The sequence below is a fragment of the Perna viridis genome, chromosome 14 (assembly GCF_037379345.1).
Source record: "Perna viridis isolate PV_CMFRI_1.1 ecotype Kerala chromosome 14, ASM3737934v1, whole genome shotgun sequence".
NCBI lineage: Eukaryota > Metazoa > Mollusca > Bivalvia > Mytilida > Mytilidae > Perna > Perna viridis.
The window spans coordinates 7,415,070-7,442,526 of NC_142458.1; the positions used below are offsets into that span (position 1 = coordinate 7,415,070).

The 27,457-nt window shown below is 31.9% G+C and overlaps 1 protein-coding gene across 1 annotated transcript; it reads left to right on the forward strand.

Moving 5' to 3' along the window:
* Positions 1-13,259, forward strand: LOC148597982 (uncharacterized). The gene is made up of 3 exons (XM_088561140.1): positions 1-639; positions 10,258-10,407; positions 11,092-13,259. The coding sequence occupies exons 1-3, from the start codon at positions 423-425 to the stop codon at positions 11,364-11,366; spliced, it is 642 nt and encodes a 213-aa protein (XP_088417266.1). The 5' UTR covers positions 1-422; the 3' UTR covers positions 11,367-13,259.
* The last annotated feature ends 14,198 nt before the right edge of the window (positions 13,260-27,457 follow it).

The following is a 27,457-nucleotide window of genomic DNA, read 5'->3' on the forward strand; positions in this document are numbered from 1 at the left end:
AAATGGCAAAACCAGGCCTAGTTTGAAGTCTTATTTATTGGATAGGAACCAAATTACAAAGTACCCGTCCTTATAGTATTTTAACTATTGAAGGATTGAGACCAAATATTTCGTACTGGGAATTTGATAAAATTTTAGAGATCTTGACACACGCAAAGAATTAGTCACTGTCAGTTTTCTTAACATGGTATAGTGAAGGGTGCATTGGATGTAAATTTTAGTAACACATTTTCGACTAAGATGTAATAAAATGGAAGAAGACCATGACGGATAAATTGCCAGTCTACAAAGAACGAATACATATTTGACAGAATAAGAGTCAAGTTTTTATTTCAATCGGATATTAAAAGAACAAATTTTAAATTAATGTATAAACATTCCAAAATTTGAGGAAGCTTAATATATCAAAAGGATCCATAGATATGCCTTGCAAGGTAAACTGCCCCTGTCGTATTGGGTTGGACTGGATTTCAGGACTTGTTGAAATTGTCAGTTTGGTCTTCTTCCTGACTGGATTTTTGACTAAATATTGGGCGGTTTCGGACGACGGCAGTGTACATTCCGGACTATTTTCAACATGCACGACGGACATACACAAGTTATGTTATGAGACACATAATTATTATCATTCATCATCAGGTAAGTTTACTTATTATGCATATTTTACAATGCAATACGTGGGGTTTGTTTAGTTTCCACTCGTGCATACAAAGGCAAAATTATTTCACATGATTTTCACACGAATTTCACATGATTTTCACCTGAATTGAGCAAATAAACTAAGTGACAGAGTCCACGTGAAATTCGGGTGAATTGAGCCTTAACGTAAAATTCACACAAAATGTTCACATGAGATTAGTGTTAGTGAATTTCACATGAAAATCATGTCAATTTCATGTGAATTTCACTTAAATTTCATGTGAAGCTCGATTAACATGAATCTCTCACGTGAAAAATATTTGCCTGTGTATCTATTTAGATAAATACAATATATCTGATGTCGGTTACAGCTGCGTTGACGTCTACAGTGAAATAATTTAATCGACATTTCACCCAATAAAAACGAGAATAATATTGTAAATATATTTTAAAAATGTAAAAGTTTATATACGTCTACACTGTAAAAGATGTAAATCGATAAACTAGCCTTTTAATGGATATAAAATTTATTAAAAAAAAAATGGTTGAATTATGATTTTATTACGCATCTCTTTCTATACGCTTCACCGAACAACGCAGAATTCTGTAGAATTCGTGAATGTATACTTGTACCCGCGTCTTCAATCATAACAGTTGTAAATATTTGCATTCGTTAAAAAACGCGAATAATTACTGAATTTAGAACAGTCTACTTCCGTTTGAGGTTTAAAGAAAGAAATAAATACCGATTCTTAACTTTCTCTTTATTGTGATTATCAACTTTTCAAAATAAAAGAAACTAATCTAATTGCGTCGTCTGTGAAAGGTGAAAATTAACATAAGTGAAAAGTAAATATGAAAGTGCACCCGGTCCATGATTCCAGTTTTTAGTGGAGTCTCAGTTGCTCATGTACTTTTGTTATATTGTATGTTTTATTTTATGTTCTTTGTTGTGTTTGTGTATTTTCCATGTCTGCTCGTTGTCTCTGGATTACATTCTTTTAATTTCCGCTAAAATCTTGGTTCAGTTGAATACTCTTTAACACAAATCAGTTGGTGGTTTGGAATAAGGTAAATAACCTTGATTATAAAAGTATAATTTTCACGTGTTCTCATTCGTGGTGTTGTTTATTTGAAAAGTCCCCCCCCCCCAAAAAAAAAAAAAAAAAAAAAAAAAATTAAATCATGAGATTTATAAATACATTCATGAATAATGTATTCTTATCCAAAGGGTTTGTGTATATTCATTTTTCGTTTTCTCCACCTTTTTCTCCCTTTTCTGATCTCAAAATCGTAATCTGTGATTATCTTGTTTATTTTTGTGCAAAACATGAATAAGTTCGTCACATATTCAAAAGTAACATAGCCAGTAACTGAGCCAATTTTGAACAATGAAGCTCATTTTTTATATTGACTATTTCAAAACTTTGGGTGCTGGGTGTAATATTCTATATAGATATTTTTGCTTACTTGTTCTTTTCGACTGTTTATATTTGATCTCGATTTCAATATCCACTTGATTACATTGTATGATGCTATTGATGATAGGGTATTCCTTGAACTATATGTACAGTGTACCAAAATTTATAAAATTGATATAAGACTGTCAATCCATTTTTTGCATGCACGAAAACCATATGGCGGGTTATTTTGGCGGATGTAAAATTTGGCGGTTTTATGGCAAAAATTTTGGCGTTGCTAATATCAGCGGATACTAGTTGTTACATTGATCACTGAAGCCCAGAGTAAATGTATTGCGTAATTCATTTTGGCGTTTTTAGACGGACCGCTAAAAGACGCCAAAATTACCACACAGCGAAAATTACCTATCATACAATATCTTCATTCAACTCTCAAATGATCATGATATTCATCGATTTTTGATAGCATCAATTCTTTATATATTGAATTTAAGGATGAGTGAAAATGAAGTATTGTTTTAATTTCAAAAGCTTAAATTGTTAAAATAAAATATCTTATACATTGAATCCTACATTTACAAAACGTACTTATATACTGTATACTATGGTTAAAGTATATGCTGACGAAACAACTACAGTTCTGATCGACGAGAAATAATTTATTTCTCTTTTGAATAACTGAAGATTTAATTTCAGGAGTAACATGCTTTTTCATTGCATAAGTAATTTCGTTCATCATCTCATGAACACTAATTTGCTATGTGACTCTGGCTTCACCCTTTGTTTGATGATCTTCATGTTCAATTTTGATATAAATATCAAATTTTAAGGAATATCTTTCTATAAGTAATATCAATGTTTCGCACTGTAAACTAGAAGAATGATATGCTTTCTAAGAATGATATTTGTAGCATTAACTGTTAGGCAATGATAACTTAAATGATAGATTTTTATCTTTACAACAACATGTGGGTATTGGGATGAGTTAATATTCTAAATTTTTACCAGATTTACCTAGCCTGATCTTAGCTTTTTGAAGTATAGGTATGATGTTTTCTATTACCACATCAGTTTCAGAGAAGAAACATTGTTTTAGTCACAAAAACATTTGTGTGTAATAATATCTCAATGCCAGGAACTGGTGCGAAAACAAAATCCTAATTTTGATATTCCCGTCACTTTTTTAAATTTTTGTGTCATTTTTTTTGGGGGGGAGGCGGCGGGAGGGAATGAGATTCTAATAATTAATTTTATCTGTAATACAAGTAATTGGAAATTTTGTTGTTTATCTTTCCAAATACATGCTGATTTATTACTATTTAAAATTGAGAAAAGACTTCAACTGACAGTTCAAGATTATTTTCATGAAACGAATTATATACAAATAAACATCCATGTTCTTATTTTTGCCGTTGCCAAGTTTTAGAAATTAAGTGTCAGTGTTTGTAAGAATAAGGCAATGGGTGAAACATGGGATGAAAAAAAAAAAACGTCATTCTCAATGTTTAATTTGCCTATGTCCATCATCAGAATCGAAGAAAAAGTTGTTTCCATATCATATTGGTAAAGTAAGTTATAGTTTCATTGAAACGCACTTAAAATGAACATTTCAAGAGCAGATATCTCTGTAAAACATCATTTTTCTAAAACTCAAAAAGAATCCTGAGCAAATCCAGTAATGCAGATATCAAATAACGTGTTTTTTTTTAATATAGATATAGCATCTTTGGGTGAAATTATATTGTCAGATCTTTGGGGTTTTGACATGTATGTTTTTAATTTTTCTCACTTTGCCTAATTCTTACAAAAACTTACACTAAATAATTCTCATTTACACACATATTAATAATAGTCCCAAATTCAATTGTCAATATATACAAATTATAAGCCTCATTTAACAGTGTTTAATTATTACGTGGAGATAATTCGGTGTGTTATTCTATCCCACAATGAAACAAGTAGTTTATCCGATTATAATATTTAACTGACCCAGAACCAACAGAAAGGAAAGAAAGAGTACAAAATCTTATTATACAATTTAATACGAACGTCTCAGGTCGAATTTCATCACTGTTGACGACCACACGTGTAAAAATGGTAGTCCTGAAATAGACGTCCACAAATGTGCTGTTTCTGTAACCTTGTCAGATTGCTACCTTTCTTTTGAATGTACCTCTTTTAAAAGTAATCTTGAATTTGACAATAAAAAGAGTTTTGATGTGTATTTTATTAAGTATCATTCTTAATTCAGTGTTTACACGTATCGCAATTTTTACATTGTCGCCAAAAATATGCCAGGGTAGAGTTTTACTCCATACAATAGTTGCAATGGGTTTTATATTAAACTGTGCGAATAATAGATACTCACAATAATGGACAATATTCAAAACTTTTTTCTCAAAGACTGGTTACACATAAGGGTGACAACAAAATTACCGGAAACTTATCCGATCCATAATCAATTCAAGTCAAAAACAAATCTGGCAAAATAGATAGTGCAGCTAGTACCCATTGGTCCTAACTTGGTACAGGCATTTCAAACAAAATGGTGGGTTATATCTATTTTTTTACAGCTAAACCTCCCTTTCCCATTGCAGCGTGAATATACAGGTAGTGATTAAATAGCATTCGCACCATATTGTGTCATAATCGGTATATTATATGAACTCATTTACACATTAAAGAAAATAAGTTAATACAAATTAAACACATATGCAGCAGTAATATGAAATACACATGTTTACCATGTAGGAACATTCCAAGTTAAATACGTCCTGTTAAGTATATTATAATGACACCACCCTGAACCGAACTCCTTTTGACAGACAGTAAAATTGGTTTGGTTAGACGGGTGTTCGGTTTACCAAGGTACAAATTCAATTTAAATAAATATAAATCAAAACTTCAAAAAGTGTCTTGTTTAGACAGGTTTTCGTATTCTAATGGTCCTGTTTAGACAGGTTTTACTTTATATATTATATATATATATATATACAAACGTCTCAGAATGTGACGACTTTTTGCTACACTGTTCCATCGGATCAAATTGATACAAGGAAGATATATAAACGTATAGAAAGGTCTGCAAATTCCCAACGATGTTTGAACTGTCAAATTTGCGATGCAAAGTGTTGGTCGTTCCCTCCGCGGGACTCGAATTCGTACTTCTGTGACTTCTATGGCAACACCACCTGAACTAAGTCCAGCGCCCTAGACAACTTGGCCAGCTAGGCTATATAAAAATATAGCTTTCGCTGGCCGGGTCATTCCTCCTCGTAGGATTAATCTAGGACTGCAACTTAGTACACGATGTATGGTAGTACGGGACAGTTCATTTAGATGTTAATATGTAGAACAGAGGATCAAATTAACGATTAGTGGTCATACAAGTACAGGCCGAACTGTCTTAAGTTACCTCCCAAGGGAGAGTACAACCATGGTCACATAAGACAGGTGTTATTTATATACAGGTTTATATTACATAGAATGAACTTAATGGAGGTAGACCTAGGGTCATGGAAATAACTCTTTAAATCAGTGATATGTTTGTATCATATTCAATTTCACCAAAGCCTTTCAATCTATCATTTGAAACGGAATGAAATACGTCTGAGTTACTTTAATACTTGCATGAGATTAATATAAAATGAAACATACAAACGTTCCAATGATTTGTAAGAGTTGGGTCCCTTACCCTGGGTCTACCTCCTTAAAGGAATACAGGTTATACATGTAACTTGATAGGGGTGGTTTGACAGTATTATGTTTGCAAAGCATTGCCTAACGCAATACTGACCCATTATTTTTATATGTCAAACTTTACAGCTCAAAGTCTACTTCATTCTAATCAGTCAAATATTTGCCCTATCAGATTTTTTTCAGTTTTATTTACTTTTTGTTTGAGAAATAAAAAATAGAATTATAACTAAACGACATAAAGGATAAGTCAGTCAAAGAAATTAATATGCATAGTTAACAGCCTATATCTGTTCGAACACAACTTTGTGTTTGAACTCCGATACTTAAATTCAATACACATTCCGTATACTTTAGGAGTAGTCCGAATTTAACATGAAAATCAATAATTAGCAATCGACAGTTTATACATTTATTCTATTTTGAGACAAGAAAACTGATAATAACTCAAAATGTTTGGCAATTTAATGCCTTCAACTTTTAAGGGGATTTTCTTATGGCCCATTTTAGCAATTGCATTGATAAAATAAATCAGTTTCTGATGTTTTGACATGACAAATCATTTTGACACTTCTCTGCAAATAATCTTTTCAAAACCATGCAGAAAATACAAACCCTAAAATTATTTAGTAGAGGGGACACATTTACGTGAATGACATAGCAGTTTTCTACCGATGCATTTATCATATAATGCAGGGCATTTATTTAAGCTTATATTCAACACGTGTTAAGCAGTACTCCAGCTAAGAATCATGCAAAATGTGATACATGGTTCGAAAGCCTACATATTTTAATTTTTGGTATTTTGTTAAAATGCTTCAGTAAATAGAAATGAACATTTGGTTTTTCGTATAACCCGTGCTCACAGGAGATACAAATTGTATAGAATGCACTGTAGAATTCAATATTAAGGGAGATAACTCTGTAAATGACACTCAAATACAATAGAATCTATTCGATTTTTAATGTTGATTATCTCCTAAGAGCAGGCAGATTTGAATGAATAATTACACATTTCATAAATAGACCAATAAAACAACTTAATTACAAAAATAAAAACATGTAGCCTTTTTTGGGGTTTATCACATTTTTCATATTTTGTATGATTCTTACATAGACATCTACTTAAGCACAACAAGACGAAAGAAAATGAACCAGATATGAATAGGATTTTATGATCTCTTTTGATCCCGTCTAAAGCACTTGTTTCCTTGTCATATACTTTAATGTTTCATTTTATCACCGATTTTAAATCTTACTTTGATGATTCATGCAAAGAGTAATCAAGGGAACCAAGGTTATAGCGGTAATCAAAAGAATGTAATCCAGGGACAAAGACCAGACATGGAAAACAGACATACATAACAAAGAACATAAAGTAATTAAAATCATACATACAAAGTAACAAAAATAAATGAGCAACTCGGACTCCACTAAAAACTGGGAGCATGGACCAGGTGCACCGGTAGGGTAAGCGTCCTCTGCTTTTCTAGAAACACCCGCCGAGTTGCTCATAAAAGTCAAGTCCGGGGTAGACAAACGAGGGAAGGAAAACTATGACCCGTTGAATATATCAGTTTTCATGGTGCTGATGGATACATCATAACGATCCACGAGTTCATGATCAAAAGATGCAAAAAGATTATTAAATTAGTTGCACGTTATAACTAAGTAACCAAAGTTCTGAACTGGATTTCGCCAAAAAAGTTAAGAATGTCCATTATTGATGAGTTTTTTCATAAAATCTTCTATTTAAAATGATCTGATTGGTCGAAATCTGATTGGTCGAAATTTGATTTAACAAGGATTTCAGAAAATCACAATTTGAGATTTTTTATGAAATCGGGATCTGAACGTCATGAATAGGTTTTTAACTGTACATGCCCATATATCTTTTTGATAACAAATCTTGAACTCCGTAGATATTAATTTATGTGATTTATTTGTATTTTATTTTCCTTTATTAAATTCATGTTTTATATTAAGAAATAACAATAATTATGAGTGAAAAAATAATTTTGAACTATTGTAGTATTCATATTTATTCGGTTTTTTTTATGAAACAGCTTTCAAAGTTAAAGAATATATGCAATAAACGACATGAAAAGGTTGATATTGTCTGAAGCAATGCTAAGAGTCACATTAGTCCCCCCCCCCCCACCCGAACCATTACTACTGACAGAATACATTTGACTGGTACATTTTACACGTATATTGAGACAGTGATTAATACCAAACGCCTTTACCTTTCAAATTGGTTCAAAACAAAACATCGATCACTGATCAATCGGATGTTAGTTGGAATATGATATATGATGAAAATAAAAAAAAATGTAAATTCGAAGTAAACTATTGCAAGCAAAAGTCTAGTGTATTTCGTTTGTTAAATGAATTCCATAATTGCATTTATAACTGTACCTATATTTTCAAGTTGAAAAAGTGTGGAATATTTAAAACATTATGTCAGAATTTTACTGTAAATTCATTTAAAAATATTGCGATGAATTAACTCCAATGATCAGATTACAGATTACTGTTGTCTACAAAATCATTAGATTTAAAACACTGAACTTACATTATTTTGAATGAGGTAAAAGAAAACTAAAACTGCTTAATGTACCCCTTTTAGAAAAATTGTTTTAGTTGACATAACAAGAATTAATCTTCGAAATTTTATTACAAATGTAAACTACAAAATATTCTCGAATAAGGAAAGAATGTGAAATAATTTCATGTTTAAATCGTAATAATCAATAAAATTTTGTACAAAAAAATTACTCAAAAATGACTTTTACAACTTGCTTCGTGGTATGGGTTTTGCCCATCACTGACGACCGCGTGGTAACCAAAAGAAGGTCACTTGTTTGTACTTGGTTTTTGGTGGATGACTGTCTCATGGGCAATCATGCCACATCTTTTTGATATCAGACATGACTTCTAGATTGCATATATGTTTCCTCGAAAACGTACTAAATAATTCTTAATTTTATTTACCTAAATTTTCTTCAATTACAAACTAATTTTTACTTAATTCGAAAGCGTACCTAAATTGTTAGCAAGGAATATTTTTAAAGAGTTATGACTGAAAGCTTGTTTGGATTATTGTATACTGCTTCAGTTTGTGGGAAGCACGGTTTTAAATGTACGTCATCAGGAACTAAATGACGAACTTATCAATAGATGTAAAATATAAATTAAAACAAAATTCAAGGCCGATTATATATTATTTCAATATTGTAAATCAACGCAAGCTCCAACTAGGAGACCACATTCACCAATTTAAGTGCCAATTTTGTATAAAATACACATCCTTGGAACTTTCAAATAATCTTTTCGGCTTTTGATGTAATCAGTTTATAACTGTATACCCTAGTCAATATTTGATTTGTTTAAAGATCTTGGCCTAGTTCTTAGACATACATGTAAAACCCCACGGATAAAGTAGACGATTAAAACCCTCTCCATTGATGTTTACTTAGTAGGTACCAACTGGTATAATGAATTATAGAAATTCAATACAATGTATACAAACGACAAAAGGGTGGATCTTCTAATAAAACATGCCCATGCCTTGAAATGTTCCAATATATCTGCTGCATTCAAGGTCTTAAAGACAGTCAGAATGTAGAACCACTTGACTATTTTTGACGCTTGAATTAAAAGTATGTATCTCATTACCCTCAAGTGTTCTTTTCTTTTAATATTAGCATTGATTTTATGTATCTCAGTCCTGTTTAAATACAATAGTTTCATATGTTTAATTATAATACAAATGCATGACTATTGCTGCACTGTCAGGAATCCATTTTTCAGCTAAAAGTTACCAAGTTTGCAAATGTTGAAATCATTAAACGTGAAATCCAGATAGAAATTTTATATTATTTTAATTTTTTTTCTAAAACCGATATACGAAGTTTGGGTCCGGTTTCATTACAAATCTTAAATTGAGTTTGAGTTGTTCATCAAGTTTCAATTTTCGAGCAAGTTGTTCGTTCACGATTTAAGTTGAGGAAGGATTTGATGAAATCCTAAAATTTATAATTGTAGGAAACCGGCTTCCGTTCTGATTTATCTCGTTTCATTCAAGGTTCGCTTTTTAACTTGTTAATGCAATTCGAAAGATGATGGGAAATTTGCAGAGTTACCTTGAGTAGTATCTTTATTCAGCTACTTGATCAGTCTGTTTTCCATAAAACTAAGACATATACCGCATAGTGGATAATTTTTGCAGTGTTCTAATTTTAGCGTATTTCCAGCAGTCTGTCTAAAGACAGCTCAGATTAAATATTTAGCGGATTTTATTTGTGCACTACATAACATCCGCCAAAATTAGAATGTTCAAATTTTATTGTCATACTTTTTTGCCTCAAAATCGCCACATTTTACACCAGCCAAAATAACCCGCTATATAACTTTATGATACAGTTTACTTGCAATACTTTATTATTTCGTCATTTTTAGGGTTTGGTTCGTGAATATTTTTCTCATTCTTCTTTTACAGCAAAAGGACGTGTGATGGCTGCCGGTGTGTTCGAAATATTCACTATGTGTGGCTACGTGCTGGTAGTTCTATTTATACTGTTGTACATGTGCAGTTTGTTTGATGAAAAAACTGTCGGCAGACTTGCAGCAATTTCCGCCTATATAACAGGTACATGTATATTTATTTCTGAAGTACAGCTATTGTTGTAACAATATAGTTCTTTTCTCTCTTATTTTTTATTATAATATTATTATCTTATTTTGTGCGGTTTTTTTTTTCATGCCAAATTGAATTCGCTTTTTTTCGCGTATCGACATCAATGTCAGATGCCTAAAAATGCTTTTTTTTTTTGGCTGTTTTTTTTTTCAACAAAAGAAGAATAAAGCAGAGGAAAGCTACTGATAGAATAAACATGATATTCTGAGATGATTGGCCGTATTGAAATTACTTTTTGGCTGCCAATTTCATTTTTTTTTCAGTTAGTCCAGAAATTCTATAAAGTGGAAAATAAGTTTCATATGATAACTAATATAAACCAACAAAAATCTTAAGAAAAACAAACAACCATAAATTAAAACAAACAAGAAAGAAAGGAAAGCAAAATGGAAAAAAAAAACAAACGGAACAGAAAAGACCTGCGTACTCCAGTTGAATCATCATATTTGATTTAATGTACACGTATTGATACACCTACAATTATAAAACCTTGTGTATCGACGCTTGGTAGGAAGTAATTTGATATCTACCCATCAACAATCATCTATTTTTACAAAACACTTATTTCACGATAATTCACTGACAACAAATGAATGTAACATTTTTTTCAATTGTACAAACATTATCTTTTTACAGGATTTTTCGGATTTTTAGGAGTCATTCTTTTCGGTGCTGGTGCAAGCATGATAGACTTTAAGGTTGGATATTCAGTGGGACTAGTCATAATAGCACTTTTGTTAAATTTGACTGCAGGTATATTTATACATATTGGAAGTCAAATGTATATGGATGGAAAGTTGTTTCATCCATCGGCGCCACCAAAAGTGAAATCAGAACTTCCGGTGTTACCGCCCATAAATGGACAAACGCAGCTGACATCAAGATTCCCCAAACTAAAATTATCAGCTTGAAAAACGAAATGATGCAGTATTTTCTTAGAATCTATTTCAAACAAGAAGGAGAAGTTAGATGGAAAGATTGATCAGTATTTGACGGATAGTTTTCGTAAAACTAGATAATTTCGACGACATCGAAATCCGATGGACTAGTAGATTTTAGAATAATGTACGACATGGACGAAGTTTCCATAAAGTGTATTTATTGTGACGTAACCAAACGTCATTCATTATGACGTAACCAAATGTCATTTATCATGACGTAACAAAACGTCTATTATTATGACGTAAGCAAGCGTATTTTATTATGACGTAAACAAACGTCATTGTTGGTATTTATTAAGTTTCTAGTCATGGTTATGGACGGTATCAAGAGTGAGGAACATCGAAGTTATACGAGATTCCTTGAAATGACAATCAGACGGTATTTTGATAGTAAAATATCTGTTTAAGTGCTAAAACTGAGTATTTTAGTTAGGTGACTCGTTAGATGAAACGAGGAAGCTCGGACTTCTATATAATATGTTGGTGCAAAAGTCAATTTATCAAAATATTATTCCATCATCCAATTAGTATTATTTAATATTCATGTGCCAAATATGGGTCATGAGGTGTGTGTGTGTGTGTGTGTGTGTGTGTGTGTGTATGTGTACGTTCTAATTGTTATTTACATATATTTGTTGAGATGCATATTGAATTTATGACGTTTGTCTTGCATTGACATATTTCTATCAAATATATAGGAGAAATTTTTTAAATTGCATCTACTTATTTTCATCGGATTTATAGTAGAATATTGAAAGGTAAGCTTCAGTACAAACAAGGGCCGGTTGACTACTAATGAAAAATTAAACTGAACATTTCCTCCAATTCCCTTGTTTTTTTTTTTCTAAAAAAAATAACTTGATCAAAGGCCATTTGATTGTTTGAAATTTGCGTTGAGGAAAAATGTGAGGGTTTTTTTCTTTTTTTTTTTTTGAAACTTGGTCCTAGGCTGTGTAACCGTGACGGGTTTTTTTTCCATTATATCGATATTTCATACCCATATTTCATCAGTTTTCGAATTTTGATCGACCATTTTACATGTAGCAATTTCTGCCAACTTTATATTTTACTTAAACACTACACCATGGATAGAAATGCAACTGACTTATATTAACAATTTATGCGACAAACTATGTGATTGAATGCGTGGTTAATAGCGGATCATGAATTATTAGTATGAACAAAAAAAAAAGATATTTGAATGAAACTATTTTTTCGTATTACATTGCACACGGAGAATTCATTTCACTGTGAAGTAGATATGTAGAAGGCTAGTTTAAAGCTGTTTTTTATATAATATATATGTAAATGAACACTTGTGTCGTGTAATATCATTCAGTTTGGCTTATACACACGACTATTAGTATTTTACGAATGAAACTTTAACCATCGGTTGTTTGAAAAAAAACAATCATTTTTATTTCTATCGAAATATATGCTACATGGATTTGTTTGTTAAACAAAGAATCAGTGAAAATTTGTATCGAACGATGATATTTATAAAAGTACCACTTTAGAAATGTAATGAATGAAACTTTCAACATGTAAAATGGTTTGCTGACTTAAATTTGAAAAGGGATACTAAAATTGAACTTACTTTCGCGTTATGTATGTTGAAAGTTGCCATTTTCTTAAAGATAAAATATTTTCGCGAATGATAACCAATGGCGAATTTGTGAAAATAGATAAACTGCTTAAATAAGTAAAGTTAGAGTATGTGATTACATATTGCACACGTTTGTTATAGATTGTTACAAATTATGTTATCTTGCTGCACTGTGCATCAACATGCATTTTATTCACATTTAAAATGTCTAATAGATTGTATTTATTAGCATATGAATTAAAATGTATTCGAAACTTTTTTTTCTTTTTCTTACGTCACAGTTGATATAGTTTCCATTCTTACTCTCATATTAAAGGCGCACTTCTGTGGATACGTAAGCCACCTGACCGATTGGCCAAATACTGGTAACTTATTGGCGTTCAAAAAATTATATCAAAAATTGAAATTGCTTCTCATTTTTAATTTATAATGAAATGCAGAAAAATATAAGTTAAAAGAACGTAATTTTATTGTGTTGCAAATCCTTTTTCTTTTCTTAAGATGTTACTTGTGTTTTTCTTTCTTTGGTTTTTGTTGGAGTAATCAAGGGAACCAAGGTTATAGCGGTAATCAAAAGAATGTAATCCAGGGACAAAGACCAGACATGTTACTTAATTATGGGACGATGGACAAGGGAAGTAACATTTGGAGAATAATGGACGGAAAAAGAGGATTTCGGAGTCTGGAATTAAGGATAAGGCAGATGAAAACTAACTTCAATGAGAAACTTCTTCTTTTCCTGCTTTTTTCATTTAAGGAGGGGCAGGTCGGAAAGAATGTAGGATTGGGGTATAATGTCATTACAATGCGACCTCATCGTGGCTATCATCAACTATCGATTTAACAACTTAATAGGTGATTAATCGATTGGCGAGGATAGAAAAAAAATACAAAAAATAAATACAAACAAAATGACGAATAATGCTGATAATAGTTAAACAAATAAACAATAAAGTTGTGTATATTCATTGAAAGCATCTTTATTATAAAAAAAGAAAAAATAAGTTCAAATGAGCATCGCAAAGCTTCCAAAAACTTTGACAGCAACTCTACTTTAACAACTTTAAGAAGATTTATTCATACAGGTACAAAAAATATAAAAGAGTAATCAAGGGAATCAAGGTTATAGCGGTAATCAAAAGAATACAATCCAGGGACAACGACCAGACATGGAAAACAGACATACACAATAAACAACATAAAGTAACCAAAATCATACATACAAAGTAACAAAAGCAAATGAGCAACTCGGACTCCACTAAAAAACTGGGAGCATGGACCAGGTGCACCGGTAGGGTAAGTGTACATAAATGAACAAAACATAACTGAATGATCTGGAAACAAGTGTCGCTTGGCAAACTATGTTTGTTAAGTAAATCTATATCAGTTATACTTTCCTTATATCTGTGGCAACATCCCTTCAGTACCTGCGTATGGAGTGGTCATATCACAACTCATACTTTATGCCAGAGCTAGCCGAAACCACGCAGACGTTTTGTATCGCGCTAGAACTTTAACAAATAGGCTTCTGGAACAGGGTTATGTTGCTACAAGATTGAAATCATCTCTGCAGTTTTATGGCCGTCATCATTAACTCGTGGATCGTTATGGTGTATCTATCTGCACCATGAAAACTGATTTATTCAACGGGTCACAGTTTTCCTTTCCTCGTTTGTCTACCCCGGACTTGACTTTTTATGAGCAACTCGGCGGGTGTTTCTAGAAAAGCAGAGGACGCTTACCCTACCGGTGCACCTGGTCCATGCTCCCAGTTTTTAGTGGAGTCCGAGTTGTTCATTTGCTTTTGTTACTTTGTACAGTTTTAACAGAGAAATATCATCCGCAAAGGTTCTAGGTGGTATATTAATTATTTTGAACACACATCGTTCAAGTAGGTATTGCTGCCTTCGTGTTTTATGTTCAGTTAATGTCTTAAATCTGTATTAATTTGTATAAGTATGAACAAAAAATCCGAGCTTTGTAATATTAGGCATTCCATATTTCCATATGCGAAAAGCGTAATGAAAATACACCATAACTTCAGAATGTAAAAATTTCATCAGTTTTTTTTCGAATATATGGCAGCTAACTTGTAATTGTAAATATGAAGAATCAAAAATTATTGCGATATTTTTATTATTGCGAAAAAATGTGACTAATGTTAAGTTGCAATAATTAGAACTCGCATTATCAGATTTTCAACATTACAAACGTTCATTGGATTTCTCTCAGAATCGCATAAATAACAATAGCATTTTCGATACAAATGACAAGATTGCAATAATCAATAAACGCAATCATTTCTGAATTTACACCACTATAACTCAAATTTATTTGCAAAGTCGAATGGCATTTCCCCTAAGCCTGAAAAAAGAGATATCTAGTTGGCTTTAAATAAGAATAACTAATGAAAACAAGGTTATAAAGGGCACATGCCGATATCTTTAGTTGTAAGGCATTTGCTTAACAAATAATTTTAAGCTTTAGAATATTCCAAAATAGGTTATTTATACGAACTTGTTAACATAATGCATTTCAATACATAACACTTTATCAAATACTAGCATTAAGCTTGAAATATGAATTCATTGTATACAAAACTGAATTCATATGACGTCAAAAAGGTGTGGCAGAAAATTTGCGAAAAAAGAAGATTTACATTTTCAAAATTTCTCTACTCACAGATCAACCCACTGCACTTAGAATGGATCATTTGTATATAAAGCTTGAATCGATATGTAACTGTACATTTTGTTAGGGTTCAGTGTGCTATTAGGAAACCCAGGCATACAAGTTTAAATGACATGTCATCTATGACACATGCCTTGGCCTATATAAACTTGTCAAAAGAAATAATGCTAGCAAACAACTTGAAATAATATTTAAACTGTATGTCTTAAAGAACTTATATTTTGAATGCTAATCTAGCTTTAGATTCTGGCGCTCCGGTTATGGCGGAATGATTTTGAATAAGGTTGTAATAATCTGATTATACATCCAATCTTGAACGTCATCGATAATTACAAAAAATATATTTACAGGTGTTTCGTTAAAGCAAAATGAAGACAAAAACTCATCAATCTGAATAAAATACATTCGTCAGTTTCTGTGCTTCAAAAAACATGCAAAAACGCTCTACTAATTTTAAAAAGACAACAACCAGCTGACATTTTTAACTCAGTTGAAAAATCGCTTCCAACGTACTGGTTGTTACTTTTGACAATACTATTTATAATTTATTTGTGCATTTTCGATGCAGTTCTTTAAGGAATACGTAAAAAACGTGTTATGAATACATATCTTTCGTTTTATATATACATACACAATGAACCTGTCTAAACCCTGAATAAACGATTCGAAACCAAACACTTTTTACAGTCCATTTGTTTGCACCTGGGTGACCCGAACACCTGTCTAAACCGAACAATATCTACAATAAAAAGGGGGTTAATTGTAGACAGGTTTCATTGTATCTAATGTGTTCTAATTTTGTTTCCATACATGCATTCAACATGTTTAATATCATTTCTGCAATGAATGCAGCACTGAACTGCTCACCTTTCCGGAACACCTGAGTTTATCACTGTTTTTATTGGGGTTCAGTGCCATTTGTTTTTCAATTCAAAAAAGATATTTTTTGTAGTTTTGTCTCCGGTCTGGGCTTACAAATTTTTCTTTGTATTTCCGATTGCTAACGTCGTTTGACAATCAGATAACGTTGGGTTAAATCATTTACGTTTTTCCCGACTTGCAAGATTCTTGCATTTTCTTAGAGGGCAAGTTTCAGCGTCTCGAGTGAATTTTAAATGTCAGACGCTGTTTTGGAGCTTGCTTTTTCTCGTGTATCGTTTCAAATCATCGTATTTCCTGCATAACGACAATATTGTTAATATATACCTTTCTTCGTGCGTTTATCCTTTTTGTTAAACCACAGAAAGCGATATACAGATATTGGAACGTTATGCGCAATTCTTTGTATCAATTTTTTTCAAAACACTGCTTGCATGTAATAACACAACAAAAAAGCGACAACCAACTACAAAGTTGTTCTGACAAAATATCGTCAGAATATGTTATTGGCAACAGAGGAAACAATCTACATCATTTGCAAAATTAAAATAATTTATAATTGTCTTTGAATACTTAACAATTATTGTAGCAATGGAGATTTAATATAAAATTAGTAAGAAATGTCATAAAAAAACACTACAAAACAAAACAAAAAAAACCCCAAAAACCTGTTTTGCTAGAAAGAATGTATGACACATCCACATTGGACAAGACGGCATCGTTTTTCATTATTTATTGTTGAAAATTTGGATTTATTCTCACAGAATTAGATGATTTGAATTCCACTAACAAAATATCGAACTTTCAGTTTACTTATCATTTCTTAATGATATATGTACTTGCGTGGAGCGTTTAATTTTTATTGTTTTTGTGAATTATATATAGGGCAAATAAATAAGTGAAAGTGTGGTTAACCAACGAAATTATTCTTTCGCATTTGAAGAACCAATAATGTTTATTTACCTCAGTTCGATAAAGTTCAAGAATAAACATTAACTGAAATGTTTACTACCTTTCTTTATATGCAATTTTAGAGGCATCCCTAAACTTAGAATGTCAGGATGGAGATGGGTGGAACCCCCAGCCGCACTTCCCGATCTGCCACTTAATAAATAATTATTTTTTCTATGTTTAACGTCTAATTGGTTGACATTTTTGTATATATATATATATATATATATATATATATATATATCGTTGGGATTTTTCAGACCTTTCCATACGTTTATATATCTTCCCAGTATCAATTTGATCCGAAGGAGCAGTGTAGCGAATAGAGTCGTCACGTTCTGAGACGGTTGTATAATATTGATTTGTTGTGACATGCATCATTAATTTGATCCTCTCTCCTACATAATAACATCTAAAATGAACTGTCCCGTATTACCATACATCGTGTACTAAGTTACAGCACTAGATTAATCCTACGAAGAGGAATGACCCGTCCAGCGAAAGCTATATTTTATATAACCCAGCTGGCCGAGTGGTCTAGGGCGCTGGACTTTGTGCAGGTGATGTTGCCATAGATGTCACAGTGGTGCGAGTTCGAGTGCCGCGGAGGAAACGACCAAAAATTTGCATCGCAAATTTGACAGTTCTAACATCGTTGGGAATTTTTCAGACTTTTCTATACATTTATATATCTTCCCTGTATCAATTTGATCCGATGGAGCAGTGTAGCGAATAGAGTCGTCACATTCTGAGACGTTTATATATATAGTGTTTTACACGACGGCATTTTTGTCAATAAAATAATCGGGTACCTTATCTATATTTCCATTTTTCAACTTAATAGACAATGATTATACTATAATTTGCATAATGATAGAGTTAAACTTGAATTATTGTACTATTTCACTTTTTTGCAAAAGAAATCGATCACTATTTCATGCAAAAATGAGAACACGCTATTACTAGTATAATACAACATGTTATATAGTAATAAATATTTTCCTTTTCAAATCAATGGAAATGAGAACTGCAATATACACCTATATTTCATCTTTTTTTTTCAAATATTCCGGGAAAAATACGGACACATTCCGAAAGTTGATTTTTATATTGCTCACTTGTCGTCCGGTAAACAAAATAAAATGGCGGGATATGATATCGCCTGTCTTTTGATCACCGTAAATTAAGTTTCATATATAGAAAGTCAATTGAATAGTTGACAAAAGCAATGTAAAGGTTTATTGAGCAACAGACAAAGTAAACTTCCGTAAATTGTACGAAAGGGGTTTTAAAACGTGCATGAATTGGACTGCACTTTGACGATTTCGAACGACTTATTCGGACAAGGATCAGTATTGAACAAATAAAAAATTAACTTAACTTTCAATGTCCTATCAATGTCGCAGCTGCTTATTGATTTTAACAGCCGAGAAAGTGTAAGAAAATATTGGCATTCGACTCTTCTGATAGTGTAATAAGTTAATTATTAACGTTTCAATTAAAAGAATAAAATAAAGTGATTTTTAAAAAAAGGAATATTATACAATTAATGACTTTGGTATTTTCATATCACAACTCTAACGTTATGTCAGAGATTTCCATAATCAGTCTTACTTTTTGTAATGCGCAAGACTTCTTACAATTTGGCTTCTAGAACACGGTTATGTTGCTACAAGTCATTACTACAGATGTTTAATGGTCATCATAACGGTATAAAATCGTAACGTCGTATCCATCTGCGCTATGAAAACTGATTTGTTCATTGCGTCATAATTTTCCTTTCCTCTTTCGTCTACCTTGGATTCAACTTTTTTTTTTAGCTACTCGGCGGGTGAATTAATATGACCCGTTAAAAGTTAAAAGAATTAAATGAAATGATTAAAAAAATATTGATATCTTTTGAAAATAAAACTGGCAAAGGAAAACTACAAATTCACATTGCACTGATGGCAATATCACCATCAGCTACTCCAATAGTTAAACAGTTTTTACATCTCAGTAAATAAAAATATACTACAGGAATGCTAGAAAAATGATTACTAAATGAATAAATTAACGGCTTCGTGTGAATATTTGTGAATATTGACACTCGAACGCTTATGCATGACGATATTTAATCCGTTAGATATTAATCAATATCATGCAATAGCCCTACAATAAAATGATTAACCCATGAAATAATTTAAATATTATATTTCATGGTTTTAGAACAATCTCATTTTGTTGGTATGTATTCTGTTTTGGTATTGATACAATCAAACATTGGCAAAGACATTTGATCCAAATGCTTGGTAGCACTGATCTAGTTTTTGGACGTATATCATAAAAGGTACAAGTACGTGGATGGTGAGTAAAAATAAGTACTTATTGTTGGCAAAACCAGACGTCATCATTCAATACAGCATGATATTAATATTGTTGGTTTAGATGTTGAATCAATGCCTTTTATTTTCACTGAACATTATCAGTCATCTTAAGAGAAATTATGTAAGTGGAGCTCACCTAAATATTCACACCGACGACGAATTAGCGATTCGTATGCAAAATTTGTTTGATTGAATCCATAAAATATTCACCACAGCTTTTTGTCGATCTGATCTCCACTCGAATGATTATAATATCTTATGAGCGGAGTTTTGATCGAAAAAAATATTTGACAAATAAGTACAGCATAGTACGAAATTATTCCAATGTCCTCAGTATTGCAAACTGCACTTTAAAACGCAATGATTTAAACTTGCATTATGATTTTTTTTATATCATTGATGCTACATTTTTTTTCTTTAAATAAACAAAATCCCAATAATAGCAATCTGACTTTAATTACAATGCCACAATAATTAAACACGTAATAATTTCCTAATTTACAGTATCAATTAATATATTCAGTACAACCTATTGTCATTCTTAAAAATCAGTTACAAAAATTATGTGTTTGTTATTCCTGCACTGATCGTATAAACAGCATCCTCACATAATGACATTATAAAATGTTTATGTTATCTTAGTATTTGTTCAACTCTTTGAAACATACACCGACATGACCCTGATCCACTGTGCTACATCTTTTAAATCTCAGATTTTCAATAAAACAAAAAAATAGTGTAAAACGATATTCCCTTTATATATTCAAATTACCACATTTAACAACAGTTTATATTTTTAACAACATGTCAATGTATCTCAACACTCCATACAATATATTCAGTGAGCCTCTAAGATCCCCAAATAGTCAAATGTGATATAAACACAAAAAATGCAGATAGCGACATGGCACAGATTCAAGTTATCATGTCCTATGAGCAAAAACAATGCGTACTTTAATCATGCTATTTGAGAAATTAGGCAATATTTCTATTTGTAAATTAATTCTCTACCCGGTTTAAAATAGTCTGCGATAACGGTATTTTGTGAAGATACAATGTACAGTACGGTACGTATGTATTCATTGATATCAAGATATCGGAATGCGTCAGCTTTTATGATAAAAATGAACAACGCATTGGAGTAGCAAAGTTTCGGTATAAGCAGTTATTCGTCAATTAAAGCGGGAATTTAAGTGCAATATATAAATGAAAATAAACAACAATAAATTAATTTGAGATAAATACTGTAATCTGATTGGTTAAAATAATTTTGTTTTATCTCAATGGATAAAAAAAAATATTGACACGCCCTAGGCATTATTCAGTTATATTCAGAGCAACTTTTCTCATGTTTAAAGATAAAAATATGTTTTAAAAATAATTTATAAGAATTGGCTATAATAAAAATTATGTCTATTGAAAAATCACCTATATTTTCAATGTGCATATTTTGTTTATTGCACTTCGCACAATAAACAATATGCACATGGAAAATTGATGTTTTTTCAATAGACAAAATTTTTATTATTATTACCAATTCTTAAATATTCAATAAGTTGAAGTATTTTGTATGAAAAAAATTAAAGCGGGCATTGAAGTGCAATATATAAAGGAAAATAAACGACATTAAATATCTCGTTCATAACTAAAATTACTGAAATTCAAATGGTATGGAAGTTGCACTAGGCTAGGATGGAACATTTGATTATAAAACAAAATGCTTGTGAAAAGTATATTGTGCAACATCCAAAACACATGGCTACAATGACAGTAATAAGAAAGTTGTAATAAATATATAATGAAGTTATATGACTAATTACTCTTGTTCCGTATGAATGACATCTATCATATAAAAATGAGAACGCGTGATAAGTTAAAATCCAAGAACATGGCAAGAACGTGAAAGAGTAATCAAGGGAACCAAGGTTATAGCGGTAATCAAAAGAATGTAATCCAGGGACAAAGACCAGATATGGAAAACAGACACACACAACAAAGAACATAAAGTAACTAAAATCATACATACAAAGTAACAAAAGTAAATAAGCAACTCGGACTCCACTAAAAACACTGGAGCATGGACCAGGTGCACCGATAGGGTAAGCGTCCTCTGCTTTTCTAGAAACACCCGCCGAGTTGCTCATAAAAAGTCAAGTCCGGGGTAGACAAACGTGGAAAGGTTAACTATGACCCGTTGAATAAATCAGTTTTCATGGTGCTGATGGACAGATCATAACGATCCACGAGTTCATGATGACGACCATAAAACTTCTGTAGTGATGACTTCAATCTTGTAACAGTATAACCCTGTTCCAGAAGCCTATTTGTTAGACTTCTAGCGCGATACAAAAAGTCTGCGTAGTTTCGGCAAGCTCGGAAAACAGGAAACAAAGACGATCCATATATTCAAAATATCAAATCGAATAAAGTAGATTACATATAAAAACCGGAGACGTTACACCAAAAAAATAATAAAATCACTACCAATATAAACTGCCATAAAACAAACCTTGAGTGACATCAGGGACTCCGAAAGGGTAAGGGTGTCCTGCAACGGCAAAAGTTAGATACAACACAACCTTATACTGAGGAAACTAAAAAATCAAATACTGAAATTTTTAAAATCGCTATTCTTCTTGTTATTCCATCTGAATTCAATGTTCTTCTAATCTTAACTCCCAATCAATCAATGATTACCTCATGTTTACTATAAATCCTGGCTTTGTTATATGTATGGATTTGGTTCAGAATTTTTAAAAATCGCAAATTTAAATGAGCTGAAACGTGAAAAATTTAGGTCGATTTAAGGAAGACTATACAGGGATGATGATTGATAATATACATTCATGTTCTTTTCTATTCCACATCTTTTGTCATCGTACATAATTTGTACATTACTAACGAGGAAAAGTGTACTCTATTTTCGGAAATATACTTGACATTTAAGTACTATATTGTGTCGGTTTTAAAAGCTTTTGTTGGCTTTAAAAGCTCATTGGAGCTTGTGTTGAAATGTACCAACTTTAGAAAAAGCTTTTGAAAATTGAACGCAACAGTTTGTCAATCGGCTAAGATCGGCCAAACTTCGAGGGAGTCCGAAATAGAACGAACTCAAGCGAAGTTGCGATATGGTTAAAAATCGTGTGATTTCGTAACCGTGAAGGCAATCAAAACAGTTCAGAGACTAAGCGTTTTTCAGCTCTATAACAGAAACTTCAATGCTGACCGATCATTTCTTCTTTTAATGTAAACTTCCCGCTCTCTTACTTGTAAAACACATGAAGAACTCATGTGAATGGTATTTAAGGGGAAAATTTTGATCTCGTATGAAGCTAGAAATGACGGTTCTATGGCACATATCTACAACATAAGGTGGTGTTGTATATGTAATATATAATTATATATGGAAATCATATACGAATGTACAGTACTAAAGTTACAAGTACAAGAAGTCGCTAACAATATAAGCGACTTAAAAACAAATTGTTATTTCATGTGTCACGTGAAGATCCTTTTCCATCATTTGTGAATTTCAAGATATATCATTTGCACCACAATCATTTTTTTTTCAATCATTTTAATTGAGACCAATCAATTTGCGCCAGTCTACCTACACATGTATTGCAGTAATGTAGTAAATAGTGGTCTGGCGAACATACTTTTTAACTAAACTTATCACCACAGAATACAAAAGAAAATTAGTAAGTAAAGTCAAATTATATAAGTCAGATTGATAAAAAGAGTGGACACTAAAATCGATAAAACAACTTAAAAAAGAGACCTGATTACAAATAAAAAAGGAGCGCTCGCTTGATTATGATACATTAGGACATATTATAACAATATTCATTATGTATTTTTCTACAATAACGAAAATAATTACAACAGATGATGGGACAAGGATGTTTTTGACTATCAATATAATTCGTAATATTAACTTTATTGACTTATCATATAATCATGTTTGTTTTCCCCGCCTATTCATATGTTTACAAGCTTAAAAATGGTACCTATTCCATACGCACGTCCTTTCACCTTAAATATAGAGGAAATGCCCTACTCCTTTCCGAGATGTTACAGCAACAATTAACTATTGTTTTCAGTCACGAATCCTTCAGCGTTTCTGTACTACATGACCTTACAATTGTGTTTTAATGTCGTACCATTAATAAAAGACTTAAGAAGCACTCCAGGTAAGAGTCATGCAAAATGTGATTCATGGTTGGAAAGCCTACATATTTTCATTTTTGATATTTTGTTTAAAATATAAACAGAAAGTAACATGCATCTTTTCATATAAACCTTGTTTTTATGGGATAAAAATTAAATTATAAACAATAGAATTAATGGAAATAACTCTGTAAATGACACTGAAATACAATATAAGCTAATAAATGTGAACAACCTCTTAAGAGCAGATAAATTGGAATGATTTATCGTACATTTCATCAAATAGAACTATCAACTTTATTACAAAAAAAATTTGCATGATTCTTGGCTGGAGGGTCTTTTTAAAATTTTTGGACCATGTTTCTTTAAGATTATTTAAGTGTTATCCCATTTCTAGTCCGAAAGTCTACTTTTTTTTTTTTTTTTTATAAATTCTGTTTTAACTGCTATATTAAATATTGGTGCAAGAAACGTCTTTAATGGCTATTAAACATTTAAAGATATCAAATAGAGATAAAATTAAATCTTACTTCAATTTGAAAGGTTTAAAAGGTTGCACAAAACATTATTTGTCAAAAATCGGATTGAAAGTGTCTTGTGTACACTTATAATATTTTGAACTTAGAAATGTTCAAGGTAAATTTTTGCAAGTCATATTTTGACGTCACCTGCAAAAACAAAAACACGATAACATATGATAAAACGAAATTGGAATTGGTAAATGTGAGAGAAGTAACAGACTATTCAAGAACAAAAAGCATAGGGTTTCATGGAACCGTGAGAATTACCAAAACCGAATCTGACTTCGACTGACATTTATCATAACAAATATGTCTGTGAAATGTGCAACACACTACAATAGATACTTGAATGAGTAACCAAGGAACAAAGATTCTAGTAATAATCAAAAGAATGTAATCCAGGGACGAACACAAGACATGGAAAACAAACACCCACAACCACAACAAAGAACATAAAATAACCAAAATAATACATACAAAGTAAAAATATAATGAGCAACTCAGATTCCACTAAAACTATGAATATGGACCATGTGCATCGGTAGGGTAATCACCCTCTGCTTTTCTAGAAACACCCACCAAGTTTCTCTTAAAAAGTCAAGTCCGAGGTAGATTAAAGAGGAAAGAAAAGCTATGAGACGTAAAAGGAATTAAAATCACATGAGAAAACACAAAAATAGATGATCCCCTACTAAGAACAGAGGCTATCAACAGCCTTCATAGAATCTGTTTCACATTTTAACTTTACCTTTCCTAATCAGAAAGTTTCCTCCAGTTTTAAATAACAAATTATTGCTATGTTTTTATTGTTGCAACAAAAAACGCGATTTAATTAAACTTGGGTTGTTTTGCCATTGCTATCGTCCATCAGGTTTGTTAAACAAGGCATTAGTCGTCAGAAACATAACGGTAAATTAAATATTTTTGATAATGTTTCAATATAGTAGATCGTTGTGGTTAGATAAAATGTGTTGTTGAAACGATTAATTAGGGACTATTTCTCACGGAAGACTAAATGTGAATTTTGATAGTTTACATTTAACTCGTTGATTTTGACTCTCCATCATTCCCATATTATTTACAGCGTGAAAATTTGCTAAATTGAATGATATCGCACTGATGTGAATCGCAATAGAAATGTATCATTGTTATTTGTGAGAGCGCTTTGTGATATCTTGACAGAGCGTGTGCTGTAGCTACATTTTTGTAGCATGACTTACATTGCAAGGAAGAGTGTACCTTACAGAGCAGGATGTGTGTACCCTTCCAAGGCATCTGATGTCACACACGGAAATTTGTTTGAGCCCATGTTGCTATTGCTTTAGTTGATAGTGTGGGGTATTATTGCATCGGTGTGCATTATTACATTCACTACAAAATCATGTGCTGGTTCCTTCTCGGATATCTACTTTTTTAGTTGAGAACTTCACTATATTAGAACCCGTTGAAAACCCAAATCGGCATTTGGTTAAATTGGCAACTGTTTGTATGGTCAAAATGGCACCTTACCAACAAGTTTTATCGGTATCCTGTCAACACTGTTTTTCCTATAATGTATGTGAAAAAGTTATCAAGAGAACCATGATTCTAGCAGAAATCCCAATCCAGGGACAAAGACCAGACAAGAAATTTAAATAAAATTGTGAATACTATGTTATAAAAACTTTGATAAAATATTGAATTTGAATATTGTTCCATTTTGTTAAGCGACTTTTATGACAATTACTTAATTTGCATCTATTACCAAATACTATTTTAATCAATTGAATTAGATGAACTCATATTTAGTTTACATTAAAGCTAATCAGTAATATTCCTTACACATATGTTAAATAATAAAAATCGGTGATAGACTTTGGGCTTGTATAATGAAAACACAATAATCTTTTGCATCAAGGAACTCAAACAATTATTCAGATAAAGAACAAAAAATAGGAGAAGCACAATGCCATTCTTTGATGAAAAAAATTGTGAAGGTTTTCCTTTCCTCATTTGTCTACCCCGATGACTTTTTATGAGCAACTCGGCGGGTGTTTCTAGAAAAGCAGAGGACGCTTACCCTACCGGTGCACCTGGTCCATGCTCCCAGAGTCCGAGTTGCTGATTTACTTTTGTTACTTTGTATGTATGATTTTAGTTACTTTATGTTCTTTGTTGTGAATGTCTGTTTTCCATGTCTGGTCTTTGTCCCTGGATTACATTCTTTTGATTACCGCTATAACCTTGGTTCTATTGATTACTCTTTTATCAACTTCCATTCAGCGTTTTTAAAGGACAAGAATTAGAAGTCCCCCACCCGGTCGACCATTGACATTGGCCATGTATCAGGAAATCCTTTAAGTCATTCAGATGGAAATGGGAGATAGGTGAATTTGTGAATTTTGACATCATGTGATAAAGAATTTTGTGGAAGTTTCATTAATCATATTCAGCTGTCTGAAAGGAGTTGCTGATTAAAGTATAGTTCATACTTAGTCCTTTTTGGAATCAAGAAACACAAAAAGTCATTCAGATAAAAAACAAAATAAGAGGTGTACAAGGCATCTCGGTGTAGAAAGTATGGCCGCCATTTATATATACACAAGCAAACGTCTACTGCCACTACTTCAAGGTACAATACGCAACACCTCAAACCAGCCTGACACTTCTGAATTCTGGAACGTGCTTACATGCAATATGTTTATTCTGTATGGTAATACATTGAAATTCGGAGACATGCAGCGTGTCGGAATAGTACAAAACACGATGTTTTAGATCAGTCAAACGTTCTCAACTTTAAGTGCACGAAAAATCTTCCATAGGACGTAAAACTGCAACCAATCAATCAACCTTTCACCGAACCTTATAGAAAGAAAACATTTAACGTAGGTTACATCG

Coding starts and splice junctions, on each gene's coding strand:
- LOC148597982 (XM_088561140.1), top strand. CDS start 423: ATGCCTTGCAAGGTAAACTGCCCCTGTCGTATTGGGTTGGACTGGATT. Junction 640..10,257: donor TTATTATCATTCATCATCAG/GTAAGTTTACTT, acceptor CTTCTTTTACAG/CAAAAGGACGTGTGATGGCT. Junction 10,408..11,091: donor AATTTCCGCCTATATAACAG/GTACATGTATAT, acceptor ATCTTTTTACAG/GATTTTTCGGATTTTTAGGA.